At 41.8% G+C, this 22,647-nt stretch overlaps 1 protein-coding gene across 2 annotated transcripts in view; it reads left to right on the forward strand.

Annotated features, from left to right (window-relative positions):
• Positions 1–22,647, forward strand: part of LOC125704293 (N-acetyl-beta-glucosaminyl-glycoprotein 4-beta-N-acetylgalactosaminyltransferase 1-like) — a 91,334-nt gene that overhangs the window by 39,221 nt on the left and 29,466 nt on the right. For both annotated transcript variants that reach the window (XM_048969737.1, XM_048969738.1), the window contains exons 3-6: positions 12,287–12,385; positions 16,025–16,120; positions 16,376–16,466; positions 18,829–18,929. In XM_048969737.1, the coding sequence (XP_048825694.1) occupies positions 12,287–12,385; positions 16,025–16,120; positions 16,376–16,466; positions 18,829–18,929 (387 nt within the window). The remainder of the gene's footprint in view (positions 1–12,286; positions 12,386–16,024; positions 16,121–16,375; positions 16,467–18,828; positions 18,930–22,647) is intronic.

Genomic DNA, 22,647 nt, shown 5'->3' on the forward strand with positions numbered 1-22,647 from the left:
ACTTCTATCCAAAGCATCTTACAGAAATCACATAATAATAATAATAATAATAATAATAATAATAATTATGGGGCGGCATGGTGGTGCAGTGGTTAGCACTGTCGCCTCACACCTCTGGGACCCGGGTTCGAGTCTCCGCCTGGGTCACATGTGTGCGGAGTTTGCATGTTCTCCCCGTGTCGTCGTGGGGTTTCCTCCGGGTACTCCGGTTTCCCCCCACAGTCCAAAAACATGCTGAGGCTAATTGGAGTTGCTGAATTGCCCGTAGGTGTGCATGTGTGAGTGAATAGTGTGTGAGTGTGCCCTGCGATGGGCTGGCCCCCCATCCTGGGTTGTTCCCTGCCTCGTGCCCATTGATTCCGGGATAGGCTCCGGACCCCCCGCAACCCGATAGGATAAGCGGTTTGGAAAATGGATGGATGGATGGATTATTATTATTATTATTATTATGTGCAGGTTGTTCCCTGCCTCGTGCCCATTGATTCCGGGATAGGCTCCGGACCCCCCGCGACCCAGTAGGATAAGCGGTTTGGAAAATGGATGGATTATTATTATTATTATTATTAAGAAATAATAATTTCCCTTCCCTGATTAGAGAGATGACCATAAATAGTTCAAACATACAATATAAGAATGTCCTTGTGCCCCACCTGTTCCTCTGGTGCTACTGCACTGTAGTCCATTGTGTGAAATGCTGCCCACCCAAAATTTATAATTGCCCCCCCCAACCTAAGCAGTCTAGATCCGGGCCTTGTTATACAGTAGAACACTGATTCTGATGTGAAAATTGTTCAGGATGCCTGCTAATGTACATATGGCTAATACCAAAATTATATGGGTGTGTTGGAAATGCTTTTTTACTTCTTTTGTAATTTTTAGCTTAGTATAACCACATTTGCATGATATCTAACCTTCGGTAACACCAGTTAAAATGTGTGCAAAGTTTTTAGCACTATTCTTCCATCTTCTCAGTAATTTTCACTTTATATATTATGTTTCACTTTTTGTTATAGTAATTACATTGCTTGAAAGAAGGAAACAAATAGTTTTCATTTACTTTAATCATAGATTTACTTGTGTGTGGGTGGTGGTTAAGAGCGGGAGCATGAGGAGTGATAGTCTAAGGGATTTAACTCTGAGGGAGCAAACCTAGCAGTTAGGCATATGGAATACGCAGAACATCCACGCAGAGGTTTAAGATGCTGGAAATAGGCATTTCACCTGAAAAGCTGAGCCACCGTAGACAGTGGAATATGCAGGGAGTTTTTCACAACACTCTCCTCAAAGTATCAAGGACAGAAACGTGGATCAGCACATGGCAGGGCACTAGCTTGAAGTTTGAAAGTTTTTCAAGTGTTTCGGTGTAGCACAAAGCAGCAGAGACTGAGGCCCCTGTCTCTGTTCTGGCCAGGTGTCTGCCTGTAATTTATAATACACATTTGAAAAATGGCCGCTGGCACACCTTTCATATTGATTTATACCAGCATCTTGGATCCATGATGGATCACTCTGCAGAACATAGTCTCACTCTCTCAAAATGCTAAAGGCTTCTTTTCCCAGCTGTGTCGCAGGCCCCATATACAGCCCTTCACCTTTGCTGAGCTGTTTTTTTTTCCATTTGTCCTCACTTCAGGTCGACTCCCCCCCATCCATTTTTCCAGTTAAATGAGAACTTTAAAGTACAGGCTAGAAATATATTGGTAGGGGAATAAAATACACATGATACTATTTAAAACAAACCCCAAAGAGCAAAGGAAAGGAACTGTCTGAAATGGGGGGGGGGGGGGGCAGAGGTTAGCACTGTTGCTATGCAGCTCTGGGACCTGGGTTCAACTCTCTGCCAGGGTTCCATGTGTGTGTCACACAGTCTTAAGAACATGCTGTGCTAATTGGAGTTGCCAAATTACTCATACGGGTGTGAGTGAGAGTGAATGGTGTACCCTGCAATGGGTTGGCACCCTCTTCTGGGCTGTTCCCGACCTTCTGCTGATTGGCTCCAGACCCCTGCAACTCTGAATGGGACAAGTGGATTCAGAAATTTGGTAGGAAGAGTTCACCATTGTAATTTCTCACTTTTATGAAAATATTCCCATTGTGTCACTAAATATGTAGTAATGAAATACAATTACTCTTTGTAATGATGGAGAATAGAGCTTCTTCCTAATCATTGTTGACTACAGACGATAAATTCCCATGCAGCGCAGTAAGTAATGTAGCGGTATGTGACGTGAAAGCATCAGACAAGAGCAACGTTTTAATGAACTGGCTTAGCAACGCTTCACTTGGGGGGGAGCTGTTTTGTAGTGATGCAGTGGAGGCTCGGCAGTGTGTGTGTGAGGCTAGGCAGCAAAGGTCCAGCTGGATGTGGGGAGGGGGCCGTAGAGAGAAACTAGTAAGCTGTCGAGTCCCATGAAGTGGGCAGAGCTTGCGGTTCACCTGCTAATTTGATATTTAGGATGTTGAGGGCTTATCCTGCCTCCCCACTCTGAAAATAAACATCCATCCATCCATCCATCCATCCATCCATCCATCCATCCATCCATCCATCTTCCAAACCGCTTATCCTACTGGGTCGCTGGGAGTCCGGAGCCTATCCTGGAAGCAATGGGCACGAGGCAGGGAACAGCCGAGGATGGGGGGCCAGCCCATCGCAGGGCACACTCACACACCATTCACTCTCACATGCACACCTACGGGCAATTTAGCAAGTCCAATTAGCCCAAGCATGCTTTTGGACTGTGGGGGGAAACCGGAGTACCCAGAGGAAACCCCACGATGACATGGGGAGAACATGCAAACTCCACACACATGTGACCCAGGGGGAAACTCGAACCTGGGTCCCAGAGGTGTGAGGCAACAGTGCTAACCACTGCACCACCATGCCGCCCCCTGAAAAGAAACAGAAATTCTAAATTACCCTTAACATTAGTAATTGTTTTTTTTATTTGTTCAGCTGTCTATTGCACACAAGTAAATCAGATTTCACCAGTCTGATCCAGTTTCACGTCTTATAAGAACGAGTTGAGTTTCAGGGCTTATTATATACATTATGCTGATAACCTGATGCACTCTGCTGGTTTTGATTGATTTTTTGTATACATGAACAGAAACTCACCAATGCCGCGAAAGTTTACGGAATGGCCCACCTGTGACAGGATTAATAGTTAAATTTCTGCACCACCCCAAAATTCCCAAAGGCATTTCCTTAAAACACTATGACATTTCATTCTTCTTTTTTTACCATTTACATGGACATTTTAGCACGTCAGCAGTGCGGTACAGAATGTTCCATCTGCAGGGGGTCTCTGGTTACCTGGAACTGTCATATTCCCAAGGCACATATGAGCTCTTATGCGTTTCCTTGTTAAAATTTTCCTGCATAGCAGACTGAAGGGCCTGATACATAGTATCAGCTATGTCATGGATTTAAAATAATAATAATAAGATGAATCTTATTAAAAAATCAGTTTGCTTAGAATCTGTTCTTCTTGTAAGCGATCATGAAAAGACCTACTGCAGCCTAGAGTAGCTGCAGAATGCATTGTTTTTTTTATTTGGTAGCCTACGCAGTTGCTGATGGCGGAAATGCTCTGATTCCTTATTGTATTTTTGGCATCTTCCTATTTGATGGCTATGAGACACACAAGTTATGTAAGTGTTGTCATTGTGACCAAAATGGTGAAAATTCCAGAATCTTGGAGGCAGGACGGCTAATTGTAACACAGAAATAAGCACACTTGACACGTCTTGCATGCAAATTTGTGGGCTGCTGTCAATGGCAGTCATGTCACGTATAAAAATTTTGCCAAGCCTTGTAAGCTTCAGAGCAGTATCTGGAGTCAGAGTCTTACACTTTCGGGCGATTTAGCGTCTTTAAGATCCGTGCTGTGTTTCTCACTTTTGTAAATAGCCACTTTAGCGTCACGCTTGTCATGCCCCGTGGTGAAATTCACAGATAGGAACAGTTGTACTGAAGGCAATTTTCAAACTAATTGGTGTGACTTTAAAGAAAAAAAAACAGATACTTATCTTAAATATAATAAACCAGCGAAGCTTTTTCTTCTGTGTCATCCATATCCTCCTTTGTAGATCACATGTGCTGATCTTCACCTCAAATATGTGAGGGGTCATTGCTGCTTGCAAACTAAGATGTACTTATTGGCAGTCAGTGACTTCACCAGCCTTGAATCTCTGCTTCAGGGCACAACTGACTGAAGGACAGATTTTGCAATTGAGCAGCTCATCTATGTGGACTGAGGCTCCAGTTCTAGGTGAAGAATACTTTCCTCAGTCATTGCTGCCTCACAGTTACCCCCTGTGAGGTGAAATCTACTACTCTCAGACTAATTGCCTGTAATACTATTTCAGACTTCACTTATGAATTAAGGTTAATAACTATTGGTTTCGGCATGATCCAGTGTGGGTCACAGGTCTGCCGTGGTAGTGGCATGATTCTAAGCAGATCACTGACATGCTCAGGATATTTAGAACCATACAGTATCTCACCTTTCTATGCATCTCACAGATGCTAAATATCCATCCATCCATCCATTTTCCAAACCGCTTATCCTACTGGGTCGTGGGGGGTCCGGAGCCTATCCCAGAAGCAATGGGCACGAGGCAGGGAACAACCCAGGATGGGGGGCCAGCCCATCGCAGGGCACACTCACACACCATTCACTCACACATGCACTCCTACAGGCAATTTAGCAAGTCCAATTAGCCCAAGCATGTTTTTGGACTGTGGGGGGAAACCGGAATACCCCCACGACGACATGGGGAGAACATGCAAACTCCGCACACATGTAACCCAGGCGGAGACTCGAACTCGGGTCCCAGAGGTGTGAGGCAACAGTGCTAACCACTGCACCACCATGCTAAATATCATGTTTTCATAATCTGTCAGGTGACATCACTAACAGTGTGTTTACAAGCACCAATTCTTCCTCATTGTCCTTCCACCCTCCTTTTGTTTATCCCCGTCAGGGTTGCCTAGAACAGTGTTTCTCAACCTTTTTGCAACACAACCCAATTTTTACCATGCCAGCTCAGTCGCTATCCTATATCAAGTATAGATCTAAATTATCACAGTGATCAAGCCTGCAGTGCATTCTGCAATTTATGCCAATCAATGCCTATTGTGCAAATCTGATTGTATGTTCCAGTGATTTTTAAATGAAGCATCTGTGGTTTGACTTCTTGGATTGGTTGAGTGTTCACAAGTTTTGTACTAAGCAGTTGCACACTCAAGACATGTTTTTGTAGGTTAATTCTGTGATTGGGACTGAGAAATTTGATCATGGATCAGCATAGGAGCTTGGTGGTTTTAAAATGCTTACATTTCCAACACTGCCTCACGACACTTTCAGAATTTGCTGCATAACCCAAAAGCCAGTCCTTCATACAGTCACACAATTGTGTACCATAGGCAATTTAGAAACACCAATTGAGAAACTTAAAGATTTGAACCCCCAACCCTGAAGGTGTGCAGTAACAAACAATACCTACTGTGTCACCTCCCTGAGCTAAGTGATTAGTGAATGTTGAAACAATTCTGCATTCCCTTGTGACTCGGTAATGGATAACAAGCTCTTTTATCCCTGCCCAGATTTCTCTATATGCCTCACCTTGTGACATAATCTCTGATATGGGGCTCTGCTTAAAGAACGTCACCTGACAGGTGGGCAGGTTGTTTCTGCGTGACCCAGACTGTCAGCAGGCAACACTGTGACTGCACATTACCACTGTTGTGGATTTGATTCCTGCCCCTGGTTTTGTGTTTGGGTAGCTTTTCTCCCACAATATAAAAAAGAAGAATCAGTGAATTTGTGTCTGTTATTTTCTCTAGTGCGCCCTTGTGTGTAAGAGTGTCCCCTGCAATGAATTCACACATAATCCCGGGTATTCCCTGCCTTTGGCCTTGTTCTTCCCAGGACCGGCTCCCTGCTCATGGTGGCCATGTACTGCATAAGCGATTACGGATATGAATAGATGCGTGGGCTGTTTCTCCATCTGGTGTGTGATGTGTTCCAAGGTCACTGCCCTCAAAATGGTTATGAGCACTGAACCTTTAAATGTAATTCCAATATATTGAATGTACTCAGCATAAAAGATAAACTTTAAGTAGTTTTTGAGTGAAGTAAATGCAACATTTACTTATATTATCACGTGGCATTTTTCTGGTGTTTTCCTTGGTTTTTAATGCAGTTTAATTCCTCAAGTTGTATTGCTGGTTAAGTAGAGCTGCTGTATGTGTGTTTTGACACGCTGATTCTGAAGTGTGAATGTGCGCTTCCTAATTAATAAACTGTAGCCACGCAGTTTGTAGACTCTGCATGGAGTATTTGAAATAAGCTTTTGACTGAAATACTTCATATAGGTGCCTTCTCTTTACAACCCTTAGATTTCTTTAGAGTACTTTTGCTTTGGTTGGTATTGAAGATTTTTTTTGCTGTAATTTTAAAATATTTAGATGAATGGTAAAAAATAACCGCTGCTATTCACCCATAGCTTGCAGGATAGACCGCAACCCTGAACAGGACAAGTGGGTACAGAAAATGGATGGATGGATGGATGGATGGATGGATGGATGGATGGATGGATGGATGGATGGATGAATAAAAACACACAAAAACAAATAACCCATAAATACAAAGGGTGTAAAATCAAACTTGCTGAGTATCATGTGAATTGAATTCTTCAAACTGCCTCCCTTGTTCAGGGCTGTGGTGGCATTATGACCAGGCTTCCTACCCATGGCCACTGATTCTGCCTCATCCCACAGAATTCCCAAGCCACCTGGGAATATCTCTAGTGTGTCCTGGCTCTTCTATGGGGCCTTTGTAACTTGAGCAGATGACATTCTTATAAGATGCCCAAAGGAGCTCAGCCGGCTTCTCTTGATCTGAAGAAACAGCACCTGAATAGAACGTCCACTATTTCCCAAGAGAGGTCCATGGCCTTGTAGAGGCATGCACACACACACACACACACACACACACAAACACACACATACACACACACACACACACACACACGAATATATATACACATATATTAATGACGCAGTGACTTTGAGTTTCCATGTTTTCACCATGTTTTGTGTGTTTCCTCCTGCAGTCCAAAGATATACTAATTGGTGTCTGTTATCTGCTCTTAATTAGTGTGTGTGTGGCATCCCATCCAGGGTGTAGCCCAGGCCTGTGCTCTGTGATGGACTGGTACCTCATCCAGGGTGTAGCCCAGGCCTGTGCTCTGTGATGGACTGGTACCTCATCCAGGGTGTAGCCCAGCCCTGTGCCCTGTGATGGACTGGCATCCCATCCAGGGTGTAGTCCAGCCCTGTGCCCTGTGATGGACTGGCATCCCATCCAGGGTGTAGCCCAGCCCTGTGCCCTGTGATGGACTGGCATCCCATCCAGGGTGTAGCCCAGCCCTGTGCCCTGTGATGGACTGGCATTCTCTCCAGGCTGTACCCCAGCCTTGTGCCCTGTGATGGACTGGCATCCCATTCAGGGTGTACCCCAGCCCTGTGCCCTGTGATGGACTGGCATTCTCTCCAGGCTGTACCCCAGCCTTGTGCCCTGTGATGGACTGGCATCCCATCCAGGGTGTAGCCCAGCCCTGTGCTCTGTGATGGATTGGCATCCCATCCAGGGTGTAGCCCAGCCCTGTGCCCTGTGATGGACTTGCATGTGCCCAGCCCTGTGCCCTGTGATGGACTGGCATCCCGTCCAGGGTGTAGCCCAGTCCTGTGCCCTGTGATGGACTGGCATCCCATCCAGGGTGTACCCCAGCCCTGTGCTCTGTGATGGACTGGCACCTCATCCAGGGTGTACCCGAGCTTTGTGACCTGTGATGGACTGGCATCCCATCTAGGGTGTAGCCCAACCATGTGCTTTGTGATGGACTGGTATCCCATCCAGGGTGTAGCCCAGCCCTGTGCCCTGTGATGGATGGACCTTGTGCTCTCTCCCTTTAGAGACAGGCCCCATGACCTGGACCAGAACACACACTGTGCTTTCCCCACAGAAAAGGAGGCTGGTCTTGTATTTGAAACATATGTGTAACTCAGCCTACATAGCAGGAAGACAATGATCAAGATTTTTTAGTGTATTTCTTTCTCTAAATATATATAATTTGACTGAATGTCAATGGGTTACACAACTTCTCTGTGCTTTGATTCATCGTTTTTTTCTTCTGCTTTATTTGCATCATCTTGTCTCAAGGTAATGAGGTGATTTGTTTTCAACTAGCTTGGAAATGTTGTGCTTGTGAGACATGCAGATCTCTTTATATGTTAGCAGTACAAATTACAGTACATTGTATCAAATGACATGCGTGCTCACAGAATTTCTTGGGATGCTTGCTTAGTTCATTAAAAATATTTAAAATTCATTGGTTTTATAACAAAAATCATTACTTTATTCTTTTGTTTACAAAAATATATATTACATTAGAAATTACCAGTAGTTTTAAATAAGTAATAAACTGAAATCCAAATTATAAAAGTGCTGTTCCAAGCTTAATTAACAAGCAGTCACATTGAGTGCTTTTCAATTAGTAACACCTTTACATAAAACACCAAACATTTGTGCTTAGTATCCTTGGGAGCCAGTGACTACAATTGCAATTAATAGCAAAATGACAAGAACAGAATTGAATGAGTCTGTCAAAAATGTCTATGCAGAAGATATCTGCAGATATGTTAATGGCTTTTGTTATTAAATTGATACATTTTCAACATTGTTACAGAATTAAATAGAAGGTATCAAGTACTTATCAGACTGACTATTGAAAGTAATGTCATAATGTCAGTGTGTCACAGAAAGTGACAGAAAACACTGACAGAATATGCTAATTATTTGCCATTGTTTTAAAAATTTTAAGCTGTCATGAACTGTTGTAGTCTGTTATGTGAAAGAGTAACTCTGAAAATAAAAAATACATTATTATTATTTGATTCTGTCCAGTTGATGTAAACTCCTGGCAACCATGCAAACATCTTTTTTGCAGATAGTTCTGTCCTTTGTCTGGATTTTCATTAATTCACTGTTACATGCCGTAAGGTTAGGGGAGGGATTGTCCTGCAGATCCTGCTTGTTGCCCAGCTCCCTTCGACTCCGCCTCCCGGATCTGGCCACGCCCCAACCTTCGACGCTGCTTCCGCACTTAGTGTTGAAAAAGCCATGGCGGGAAACTAGCAGGAGCTCTGCTCACAGTTGGTTTTGTGTTATTGGATTGCTTGTGTGTGGATTAATCGTGTATGACAGTTTTGGTTTTCCGGTTTTCGTCTCTTGCTTTGCCCTTCTGTACCTTTGCCTTCGGTTTTGACTACTTTCTGGTTGTGATCTCTTGTCTTCTTACTGACTCCTCTCTTGCCTCGCCCCTCGGATACTGAGTTTCGGCTTTGGTGTTCTGTATGTTCGTGTCTGTTAAATGTGTAAGGAGTGATTGCCCATTTGTTTATGCGTGTGGTTTACTGTACTGTTTGGTGAGGGAGTCAGAGGTAGGTTTGTCATTTTGTTTTCCCGTTTTCTTTTAGTTTAGAATTAGCTTAGTTTGGGACGTGTTCAGTAGTGCTGTTTTATTTATTGTTTTGGCTGTGTCACTCCCGAAGTCTGTTGCCCTATTGTTTGTGAAAGTCTTTGTAAATAAATATAAAAAAATACAAAAAAAGATCCCTGTGTTTCCCGTGTTCCCTTTTCCCATATCCTGGTTGTCTCGTTTTCCTCTCTCCTTTCCCTTTACCTTTGTGACGGGCCCCTACCCTAGACTGAGGATCGTAACATCACATATAAATAATTATACATTGAGATGGACAGGTCTGCTCCATACTCCAGGAGTGTGAATTTGATTCTGGTCCTGAGTCTGTGTGTATGAATTTATTCTTTTTTTATTGTGTTTCATTTTGGCCCCGACTCACTGTATATGAATTTAGTGTGTTTCCATTGTGTTTGATCTTGGCCCCGACTCTGTGTGTATGAATTTAGTCTGTATGTCTTGTGTTTGATTCTGGCCATGACTCTGTGTGTATGAATTTATTCTGTTTCCATTGTGTTTGATTTTGGCCCCGACTCTGTGTGTATGAATTTAGTTTGTTTCCCTTGTGATTGATTCTAGCCCCGACTCTGTGTGTATGAATTTAGTCTGTTTGCCTTGTGTTTTATTCTGGCCCTGACTCTGTGTGTATAAATTTAGTGTGTTTCCCTTGTGTTTTATTCTGGCTCCGACTCTGTTTGTATGAATTTACTCTGTGTTCATTGTGTTTTATTCTGGCCCTGATTCTGTGTGTATGAATTTAGATTGTTTCCATTGTGTTTGATTTTGGCCCGACTCTGTGTGTACAAATTTAGTTTTTTTCCATTGTATTTTATTCTGGCCCTGAGTCTGTGTGTATGAATTTATTCTGTCTACATTGTGTTTCATTTTGGCCCCGACTCTGTGTGTATGAATTTATTCTGTTTCCCTTGTGTTTGATTCTAGCCCCGACTCTGTGTGTATGAACTTAGTCTGTTTCCATTTTCTTTTATTCTGGCCCCGACTCTATGTGTATGAATTTAGTCTGTTTCCCTTGTGTTTGATTCTAGCCCTGACTCTGTGTGTATGAATTTAGCTTGTTTCCATTGTGTTTTATTCTGGCCCCGACTCTATGTGTATGAATTTAGTCTGTTTCCCTTGTGTTTGGTCCTAGCCCTGACTCTGTGTGTATGAATTTAGCTTGTTTCCATTGTGTTTTATTCTGGCTCCGACTCTGTGTGTATGAATTTAGTCTGTATCCCTTGTGTTTTATTCTGGCCCTCACTCTGTGTGTATGAATTTAGCTTGTTTCCATTGTGTTTGATTTTGGCCCGACTCTGTGTGTACAAATTTAGTTTTTTTCCATTGTATTTTATTCTGGCCCTGAGTCTGTGTGTATGAATTTATTCTGTCTACATTGTGTTTCATTTTGACCCCGACTCTGTGTGTATGAATTTATTCTGTTTCCCTTGTTTTTGTTTCTGGTCCTGACTCTGTGTATGAATTTAGTCTGTTTACATTGTGTTTCATTTTGCCCCCGATTCTGTGTGTGTGAATTTAGTTTGTTTCCCTTGTGTTTGATTCTAGCCCCGACTCTGTGTGTATGAACTTAGTCTGTTTCCATTTTCTTTTATTCTGGCCCCGACTCTATGTGTATGAATTTAGTCTGTTTCCCTTGTGTTTGATTCTAGCCCTGACTCTGTGTGTATGAATTTAGCATGTTTCTATTGTGTTTGATTTTGGCTTGACTCTGTGTTTACGAATTTAGTCTGTTTCCATTGTATTTTATTCTAGCCCTGACTATATGTATGAATTTAGCCTGTTCTTCTTGTGTTTGATTCTGGCCCCAAATCTGTGTCTATGAATTTAGTTTGTTTCCCTTGTGTTTGATTCTGGCCCCAACTCTGTGTTTATGAATTTAGTCTGTTTCCATTTTCTTTTATTCTCGCCCCGACTCTGTGTGTATGAATTTAGTCTGTTTCCCCTGTGTTTGATTTTGGCCCTGACTCTATGTGTATGAATTTAGCTTGTTTCCATTGTATTTTATTCTGGCCCTGACACTGCATGTATGAATTTAGCCTGTTCCTCTTGTGTTTGATTCTGGGCTGTGGTTTATGTTATTCAGTTTCGCTAAATGGCCTTTGGAGTCCATCCGCCCTGCAACACAGTATTGGATACATAGTAATTGACAGATGTAATAAACTAATAAATATGATTTATAAAGCACTTTATTGTACTAAATCAACATTTTTAGTCAGATTACTACATTTGCCTAATTTAGAGAAATAGTTTCTCATGTATTTCACAGGAGCATTAAAATTCACTATGGAAATAGATTATTTTTCTAAGTCATAAAATGCAGCTGTTGTCCAGAAAGATTCCTGTTAAAATTTAGACATGTATTTCAAACTATTGCATATTCATGCATTTAAATGCAGAAGTTTGTTAACAGCTTCAAAGTCCCAAAGGAAAAAGACAGATTTAATTTCTTTTACTGTTAATGTGCTCATCTGCCTTAAATGGGATTGACCTGTAATGTTATATAGAAGAGTGTTATACTGTAATAACATGTCACAAGTTAGATTATATGTCAAAGAATTAAACTGCAATCGTTATGTAATAGTTATTTTTGTGTTTGGGTTTGGTTTGCGCCTGGGGCAGGCTGAAAAATACAGACAAACAGCTTTATTGCATCAGTGAGATGATTCCCCCCCATCTGTGAACTTGTTTGGTACCCTGGATGCTGAGTTCCTCCCTCCCGCTCTAGGAGGACGAGCCAAATGTGTTTGGGGAGGAGGGCAGAGATGCAGCTGAGATCCAGAAGTTCCTGAGCCAGAAGGAGAACAAGTTACCATGGAAACCAGAGGTAAGATGTCTGGAAAAAATTATGCACAATGTGAGTTTAACTTGCTTTTATGCACTTAGGTGATTTTCGACACCAGTGTTACGTGGTCTGTTCTCAGAAACATTTGTGCCCGTCACAGTAGAGCAGATCATTTTATTCCATAATCACAGGCCTTTTAGATATTTTAGAAAGAGCATGTTTTAGGGTTGTTAAGATCGATTGATGTTTAAAGACCTGGGTAGTTTGTCATTAGAGTTAAAAATCAGAATGTTGAGCAGAGGCAGTGTTTCCCCTACCATTTTATACGGGGAGCGCCCAGCCTCCACAACGGCACCTCCCGCCTCCCCTTGAAGGTCAAGTTAATTCTATTTCATTTCATTTTATATATAGCACCATTTAAGGTTACCTTTCCTATAGAACAGGTCTATACATTGTCCTTTTATTAAACAAACCAAATAACCTTATGTTATTTATCTTATTTACACAACAGCTTGTCATTTTTGTCCCTACAGTACATGGTTGCGCATTTACAATTCCCTTCTGCTCTCTGTATCGCGCATGGTGGAGCTCCGCCCCGATGCATGCACACACACACATACGCACACACACACACACATGCGCGCACACACAGGTGAGCACACTCCCACCAGCGGACAGAGAGCGTGCGTCAGAAAATAAAAGCAGACAAAAATATCTGTGTTTTTTTTTACTGTTGTCATTAAAAGACACACATGAACACCATGAATCCTATCGACGTCCGTCTGCCCCCCCCCCCCCCCAAAAAAAAAAAAAAAAAAAAAAAAAAAAAAAGCTGTAAACCTTGGGGAAACACTGAGATAGCAGCTGTTTGCTCCCCTCAGTTTGATAAACCCACCCTGGAGAGTGTGTGCTCATCATTGCAATTGTCTCCTTGCGGTGGCTTTTCCATCACCTGCATGCTGCAGCTATTTCACAGGAGATGCATCCTCCTACTATAACAGCAAAAAAAATCATGATCCAATACAGAGTGTAATTGTGCAATACACAGTGCAATTTGTTTTTTACACTGGATATTCAGTCAATGGTCAAAATCTAAACAGGACAAACAGGACAACCCTCACTCATGACCATGATCAGCTGTCTTTTTAGGGATTTTTGACAGACACGCTGTGGGCACTGCTTCTGTCTCCAGACGAATAGCCCAAGGCCCTGATATTTCCTCTCTCACACCTTAGTCGCCTCATGCCAGCCATTGCACCTGGGGGCTTAAAGAGAGCATAAAGGGTGTACGTGTCCTTCCCCTCCACCCGGCATTCTCCATCCAGTCATATCAACAGATACGGTGTGACATCTGAAATGCTAGACGGTTTAAGTCACTGTGGATAAAAGAACCAAATACTCTAATTAACCCTAATAACAGAATCTGGCCATCAATCCGATTCACACCCTGCGGGAAGCTGTGCCCTGGGGTAGGATGGATGAGCTCCCGCGGGGTGCTGGGCCAGATGGCCTGTGTTATTTATGGGAGTGCTTGGCAAGGTGTAGTGAAGCATCGGGCTGGGCAAGCGGCGGCCATGTGGGGAGATGGGGGTGCCGCCGTATCCGGCATGAGTTATGAAGGCCTTCGCCTGTTTCTCACGACCGGTACGGATGACCTGGCGCTGGCGGAGCCGCGATATTCATCACACAGGTATTTCTAGAGGTCTCTGGGCTTGGGTCTCTGAGAAAGCGAGACAACAGTTGTTCATCTCATTTATAGTCCGGTTTTATGGTGCTGAATGCGACACATTGACCACAAAAGAAGGCTGTTTTTCATGCCGCACACAGCTGTGAAACAGCTTCTTGGGCAGGTTATGTGGGATGTTCTTCAGGATCCAACTACCAGGACAAATTACTAAGGGGAATTATTTATTTTCAATGTAAATGTAAATTTGTCACAATGATATATGTTGAAGTAAACAGACCTGCTGAAAATATGTAATGGGTGAATGAGGGCTTTTTCTCTATAAATACCACTGCACGTGTGTTTTTGAGTTATGTGATGACTTTCCTTTAATCTTCTCACAGAGGAATGAGCCCTGGGGTAAGCCTGAGTGGTCCTTCTATGTAGGCAAGGAAGTGAAGGTAAAAAACAGTATAGGCCAGGCAGCTGGGAAATAGGCTGCTAAGAACTGCTGTCAGCAGATCGGTAGTGTGAACACAGTTAAACCCAGCATAAGTGTCTGATTTCACTGGTCCTAAGAGGCTGGCTTTTAGATGGCAGATATCATGCTGCTTCCTGTCGTCATTAGCATAGCCAGCTGTGCTCCAATCAGAGATGGGGCCACTTCATATATACAAGCAGACCATCAAGGGAAAAGTGGTCAGTCTCCTTGGTTACACAAAAGTCTATCAGAAAGGTTTATAGATTGTATCCATAGTAGCCATTAAGAAGCTCGGAAGGCATTACTGGGGAACATTGAAAGGATTTTGTTTCTCTATGATAAGACTGAGAGCCAGAGCAAACCTGAGAATTTGCACAGGTCACTACAGTATATGAGCCTTTTAAAAACGGTCAAGATTTTTTTGTGATACCAGAGTGTCTGACATATGTTAGTCTATATTTGCAAATACCCAACTGCTGTGCCACGTAAGTCTACTTGATCAGAAATATATTGCATTTTATTGCCCATTGTGTGATGTGACAAAGAGTGTTTCTGTGGAAAGTGTCCTGATAGAAAACTACCTTCACTGGAGACACACAGGCAGAATCCCGTGCGCGATCTCCTGCAGAGGGCCTTGCTGGTGGAGACATACCAGGAATGGAACACCAGGGTTCATCCTGGATGTCATCTTTAATCTCCCAGGAGAGACACTGAGCAGCGAGGCTATATACCGGTGTACGTGGGCTCATGGCACATCACTGTGGAAATGAGTGGCAGAACTCAGAGAAAAGCAGGATTACCAGGGCTGTTGTGTGATTACCCTGGTTTTTCGTAGGAAGTACATCAATTAATGTGAGATCTTTCATGGTAAAAACTTTGAGTCATATCCTAACATAGTGTAAAATTTTTGCTGTGTTGCTGAAAGAATGTTTAGCTTTAGGGATTCAAAACATCTAAAAAAAGAATCTTAGCGATAACAAGGCATAACTTTTACAATAAAATGTGCGTTGCACACTGTTTCAGTCTTCAAACACATTTTTACAAGAAATTTATTGTTAAAGACAATACATAATTCTTATAGGGAATATTTCTCTAAATAAACATCAATAGTCATACATCACAAGCAATGTAAGTGCAATATTTGTGAAGTTGCGAAGTTATTTTTTAAACCTGAAAAATAATACATACAAGTTTTTTTTGTGTTGTATTTCAATTTACTGTGAAGCGTCATATTATGCACTCAGATTATTATGATTCAGGAGACAGCAATTTCAGTGAGTAAGATGTGAACGTAACACTGGGAGGGCTTTAAACTTTAAAGTAATTTGGCATCATTTATTTATATGAGTGCTTCTCCAGGATATTGATTCTCTGTGTTAATTTGTGCTGCTTTAAGGGCTGCAAGCAGAAGGATAATGATTCAAAGTAACATACCATGGAACTGTCACTGCTGTCAATGCAGCGGATGCTCTTGTATCTTTTGTATGTCTCCCTTCCTTTCTAAATCCGCCATGTTTCTCCTATGTTCATCCCACAGTACAAAGGCCAGGCTAACCTTCATGTGTTTGAAGACTGGTGTGGCTCCTCAGTCACCCAACTCAGGAAGAATCTCCACTTCCCTCTGTACCCTCATGTAAGTCAGCAGCTTTTCTGGATAAGCAAATGCTCTCCCAAGTGATCAGCATGCTTGAACCAACTGCTAACTGGCCTTTGTCTCTAAGAATAGCACTACAAAGATTTCTTAGTCAAAAAAAAATATTTCAAATTAAATTTAGTTGCTAGAAAAAAGCACAATAAAAGTAAGACCTTACAATTACATTCACATTCAGAACACTGATGCTTTGCATGTATTTTTTCCTGAATTAATTTATGAAGTTCATGATTACAGCTGAGAACCACAGTGAAGAAACTGGCAGTTGCTCCACGATGGAAGAATTATGGCCTTCGGATATTTGGTTTCATTCACCCATATAAAGATGGTGAGCGAACACTAATATTTTTTGTGAATTATAATTTTATTCAGTTTCATGGTAGAAATTGTCTCATATATACACTGTACAAAAGTAGAGTTCCAGTGAAATAGGAGCGAAGAAACAATTACCATAAAGAGTTACCAAAGAATAACCTACCAAGTCATACCTAATAACACACAAAATCTAAAATACCACCTTAAATATATGATATGATATGATATGATATATGATATGATATGATATGATATGATATGATATATGATATGATATGATATGATATGATATGATATGATATGATATGATATGATATGATAAATGCACATATAATTCTGCTGTTGTGAGAATGGCAAAATAATGCTAGTATGCCTGGTGGGGTTGGGCAGCCAGTCGACCTTGGACCCCCCCAAAGGTTTTTTTCTCCCTACTTCAGAGTTTTTGGTTCCTCTCCTCCTGTTGTAGTCTGGCATTCATTTATTTCTTTCTCTCTTTTTGTATTTTTCTCTCTTTATGATGTTGCACTTACCACAAAATAGTGATGCTCCGATTGATCGGCCACCGATCATGATCGGCTGATATTGGCTAAAAATAGCTTGATCGGCGAACCCCAAAAGCGGCAATCAAAAAAGCCGATCACTTGACGTAAATTACTTGCGCGACTTTTTCACACGTGCGTGCACGGCGCACAGGTAAACAACAGCAGAGCGGAGCTTACCAGCGGCAACATGAGTTCTCCCGTCTGGAAGTTTTTCAAAGTGTCCGATAAAGACGTAAAGTTAGCCGTTTGCAATGTATGTCGTGATGAAATCCCTCGAGGTGGAAGCAAACAACGGTATTTTAACACCACTAACATCATTAGGCATCTTAGAACATGCCATACAACTGAATATGCCGAGTATGAGAAACTAAACCAGCCGAAGCCAACAACATCCCTATCCCTCAACCAGCCGACTGTCAGTGATGCATTTAAACGACGTAAACCATACAGCAGGGATAGTACGAGGTGGAAAGACATCACGTTCAGAATTATGGAATTCATTTGCCTCGACGAACAACCTCTATCCATTGTGGAGGATAAAGGGTTCCGTCGCCTGCTAAGCTGCCTTGATCCACGAATAATTTTAAGTTACTCTGCCTTATTTGAGAAAGATGGCCTACAGTAGCCTTAAGTTCTCATTTTCTAAAATAAACACTTGGTGGTTCTTCAAGATCTTGACTGTAGCCTATTTCTACAGTTTTTTTTCAATATAGTTCATTTAGAGTTAGTTTCATTTCTACAAATGGTGCAAACTCTGCTAGATTATAGATAAAAGATTCCCATTCCCCTGCCATTCTGTGATCGGCAGTGATCGGCAATCGGCAGATCATGATCTTGGTGATCGGTAATCGGTGATCGGCCCCAAAAATGCTGATCGGAGCATCTCTACCACAAAACATCCATGTAAAGCGCCTTGAGGCGACTCTGTTGTGAAAAGCACTATATAAAAACAAATAGATTTGAATGGAATTGAACATCATAAAGTGTACTTACACAAACGTAGATGGTACAGACTTACTCACCTGGAGTATATTGGTATCGCCTAAATACCGACAAGTGCAGTATAGTAAATACATAAACCAGTAACACCGTTGTTCATTATCATTATTGCATAATATGTACCATACGTACTAAGTATGTACTATACTTTTATATGACTGGCAGTGCAGTAGGTTTGTTTACACCAGCCTCAGCACAAACATGTGAGTATCCTGTTGCACTACAACCTTATGAAGGGTACGCCATCACTAGGCAAAGAGAATTTACACCGCTGTCGTTGACAGAAACATTGTTATATGGCGCCTGACTGTATATCTATAATTGCGTCACAGACAAAAGAACGCTAAACACTATTTTCACTTTCACAAGTGCTAATGTAGGCCTTTCGTAAAACCAAAGTAGCATGAAGTGAATGTTTGTAAAGCGGGGGATACCTGTATTGTAGGTAAAACACTGTGTGTTGATATTTTGGCAGCGCATTAACAATTATTTATATAAAACTGAAGTCATATTTCTTGAACTTGATGAAGATGGTATGACCCAAATGTAGCTGTAATGTATATCCTTACAATGACCTTCTGGCAGGAGCTAGACATCTCCAACCCCATTTATGAAAAATAATAAGAGTCTTGCGCCCATGGCCTAACATATTGAAGTGGTAACTGTAGGCATGTGATCTCTTATACACTCTTTTAAGAAATGTATTCACCCAGTTGTCTTGCATAACTTTGTTTATGAGAAGAGATTATGTATGATGCAATACTGGAATGTGTGGGCAGTTTGCAGAAGTACAGCATATCATGTGAGATTTGTGTGTTTTTTTCCCACCTGTAGGGGATTTCCAGTTTTCTGTGTCGTCTGACGACAACTCTGAGTTTTGGCTGAGCCCCGACGAGAGCCCCCATAACGCCAGGTTACTGGCATACGTGGGCCGAGTGAGTATCAGCGATGACGAAACTCGCGGGAAAAAATGGGCTGTCTGAACTAGTCAGTGTGTTATGTACTGTAAAGGTGCATCTTCAGCTTGGTGCTTGCAGGCTGGAAATCAGGCAGTTAATAAACGACAGCTAACATTTGGTAATGTTACACATAATCCTTAGATTAAGAGAGCTGTCACATATAAACAGTTAAAACAAGAAATACTCAAGTGTTCCATAATTGCATGTCGGTGTGTATAGATACTTACAAGAATGTACATAAATCTTGCTACAAATTGTCCAACACTGCTTAAACCAAACAGCACGAAAAAGAAATATCTGCCAAGTGAATTAAATAATATGATGCTCATATTATAGCATACAAGAGCGTTACAAAATATAGTTCAGCAATCAAGTCGCACTCTATCTTTGTCTGAAGTTGAATTTGCCTCAAAAGTAATTTCCTGATACAAGCAGAGGACATATGCTAAAAAGAAACAGCGAATCATTGGAAACATCCACACATTCTGGGAGCTTCCAAAGCTAAATATGGACATTTTACTCAGATGGTTTATGTGTTTGTGTTTATGCACTGTGATAGCAGCGAGGGAGCTTGAATTTGGAAGACATTTTGGCATCGTGGGAAAAAATGTTTAAAAAGCTCCATAATTAATAGGTGATGGATGACCATTTATCTCACCTGTGAGGCAGGAGCTGGGAATTAAGCATTCCTGGACAAAATGAATGTGGTTCTGAATATTGTGTAACTTTGGTTATTAAATTAAAATGCCTCATACTGACAGAGATGGATTTTTCCAGTGGATTTCAATGCAGCTGACAGCAAAGACACTCGGGTTAAAAAGTTCCTCCTGCATGAGGTGCTGGGTGTCATTTTGAGGAGTACACTGGAACAGATCGGGAAATATTACATCCTGGCTCAGTACTAGATTTATATCTCATAAGCCTTATCTCCTGACAATCACCGTCATCTCAGTAAACCCTGGAAGATGCAAAGATGCAAGATGGACAGATACAGTGCAGCCAATCACAGTGGGGAGAAGAAGCCCAGACACGTCTTCTTCATGCATAAAATTCTATGTAAAAATAACACTTTCTTGTCTCTAAGTAATTCTGTTAGTACTTGCCTTAAACCTGTTCTACTATCATTCATCAGAATTATGTACTTTGGATATTTAAATTCATTTACGATATAGAGATGACTGTATGTGTCAGGTCACTGGTTATGTGGGTAAGGTGCACGGGCAGGCAGGCGGGCAGGAAGCAGGCAAGGAGGCAAAAGTCAGGGTAAACGGGGATTTAATAAAGGGAAGAAGGCTAGAGGGAGAACGGGACATCGACTGACAATACCTAACATCAAATAACATCAATGACGGACGAAAACCAAGGCAAGACATGGACTGAAATAGACAGGACTGGGTGAAAATAATCGGGCACAGCTGGGCAAGATCAGGGAAGCACACATGGATAATCAGGGGGCGTGGCACACATGAGGATCGGACGAGCCGGGCATGAGAGTATGAGTGAGCATTTGTATTTCTTGTGAGTTGCTATTTCATTTAGTTTCAAGGTAGCAATAGTCTCTTGTATATTGCTAAACTGCTATGTGTTAATATTTTGTGAAACCACGAACAGTTATTATTTGTGTGGAATCTAAGTACTTTTTTTGACCATGATGAAAAAATGGCATGATGCAAATATCTAACAAGTCTTCTTCACCACTTGCTAAAAATGTAAAGTAGATGCCTCCTCCTGTAAGCTTGAAACTGCAGAGTTCTTGCTTTGAAGCTCAGAGCTGAAATGGACCAGGCATAGGTTAGATTAGCCTTTATACAGTGGCTCAGATGTCAGGGAGAGATGACAGGCTGTCAGGCTATGCTGAAGTCGTCACACCACCATGCACAGGGAACCCACCTCGCAGAAGTTCCCACATCTGACTCAGCGATCATGACAAGGCTGGTCGCACCAGAGAAATAGGTTGGCAGTGTGCCCATGTGGTGTGACAGCTTCCCATGCTCAGCTTCAGTGAATATCTGACAATCATGCAAGATTTCCTTCAAATCAGAGTGACATTTCCTATTTTACTTTGGCGACAAACGGATAGGAAATCTGTCTCAAGATTTCAGCTTCGACGCTTAATAGAGGTTAGAACTGAAATGTGACAATCACTGTAAGTCCCATATCACAAAAATTATATTCCATGTTTACACATTAGTCTCATTATTCTGCCCTGAAATGTTATTGTAAGACAACCTGACAGTGGCTAAGATACTCTGTTAGATAGGTAAAATAGATCTTTAGCTATTTTTAGCTATCCACATTCTGCTTAAATGTGCAGCAGAAAGCTAATAGTACTAAATTGCCTAAATTAATGAGCTCGCAAAATAAAAGAGACAGGAATTTATTCTGTGCCTGCACACATTCACTCAGCCTCTTACACCAAGATGAAGGGGAAAGGTAATTCACCTTGACCGGATAGATTTTCTGGGAGAGAAGGGGAGCGAATGAAGATCTGCGAGTGTCATTGAATCAGACTGACGTCATTACCACCCCCTGTACACTCCGTTGCCAGAGATACACCTTTGTGTATTAGTTTTTTGCATTAAGATATGGTTTTCATCATACTAGTCAGCTAAGGAACATGAATAAGGTGATCAACTAAAGGGTTTTACTGAAGTGCGGCACACATATTCACTAATTAGCAGTTAATGTCCTAACAGCATTTAAGAATATATCACATTTAACTTGGAATAAAGGTCCTAAAAAAGTAAGAGGAAGTACCGACTTTGCAGAATGTCATTACCTGCTGGGCCAAGGACTTACGACAATCTCCTCCATGGTGGAGGTTGTCAGATACACTGACAATATTGATTTGGTCTGGCTGGAGGTTGAAATATTTTCATTACGCACACAATCTGGGTCAGTAATCTGACTGCAGTGCTATGGAAAAGAATACCAGACAAAGAGTCTCTTTGAAGAGTTCAGGCTCAGAAGGTGGCTCAAATTTATTTTGTCTGCCTATATAATTTTGAGTTTCCAAGAAAATAGCACACAGCAAAGTGATAATGTCCATAAAATAAGTCAGGTTGATGATTGTTGGTGCTCGATGGCATTGCTAAACTCGTATTCATATTCCTGGATACTGATAGGTGAGTAATCATTGACATAGTCCAAAATTAATGGGGTTTAAATCATATTTGAATTGACTCATTGAGTTTTGTGATATCAATTGATGTCTTTATCGCAAATTCATTATTATTGTTATTATTATTATTATTCTTTCTAGTGTGGTCAGGTCAGCCTGCTTAAACTTTAAGGCAAACAAGTGTCCTTTCAAACAAAATGCCTACTCAGATGTAAACAGTTTTACTTTGGACCTCTGTGTGGATCCTTCCAAGCCAGGTCTGAATGCCTCATTGGTGCCAAGTGTGAGCGTGGGCTTAGTGATGCCAGAGATGGCATGCAGCATCAGCAGGACATTCTGTGGGAGCGAGCTGAATGCCTTCAGGCCTTTCTGAGTCGGCCTACGCAGACGGCAACATCCGCATGGCAGATGCCTGTTTGACAAGCTGCGAGGAGCAGCAAGCAGTTTACTGACACTATGCTCCACACGATTATGTGGCAAAAATAAGCACAAGCAATTATGAGGCACCGTGCTGCAGCTTCTGCCTTTTGTTTTCATACTGTGTAGCGTGGTTGCAGGGCAGCTAATTAGACC

This window comes from Brienomyrus brachyistius, chromosome 11, assembly GCF_023856365.1.
Source record: "Brienomyrus brachyistius isolate T26 chromosome 11, BBRACH_0.4, whole genome shotgun sequence".
NCBI lineage: Eukaryota > Metazoa > Chordata > Actinopteri > Osteoglossiformes > Mormyridae > Brienomyrus > Brienomyrus brachyistius.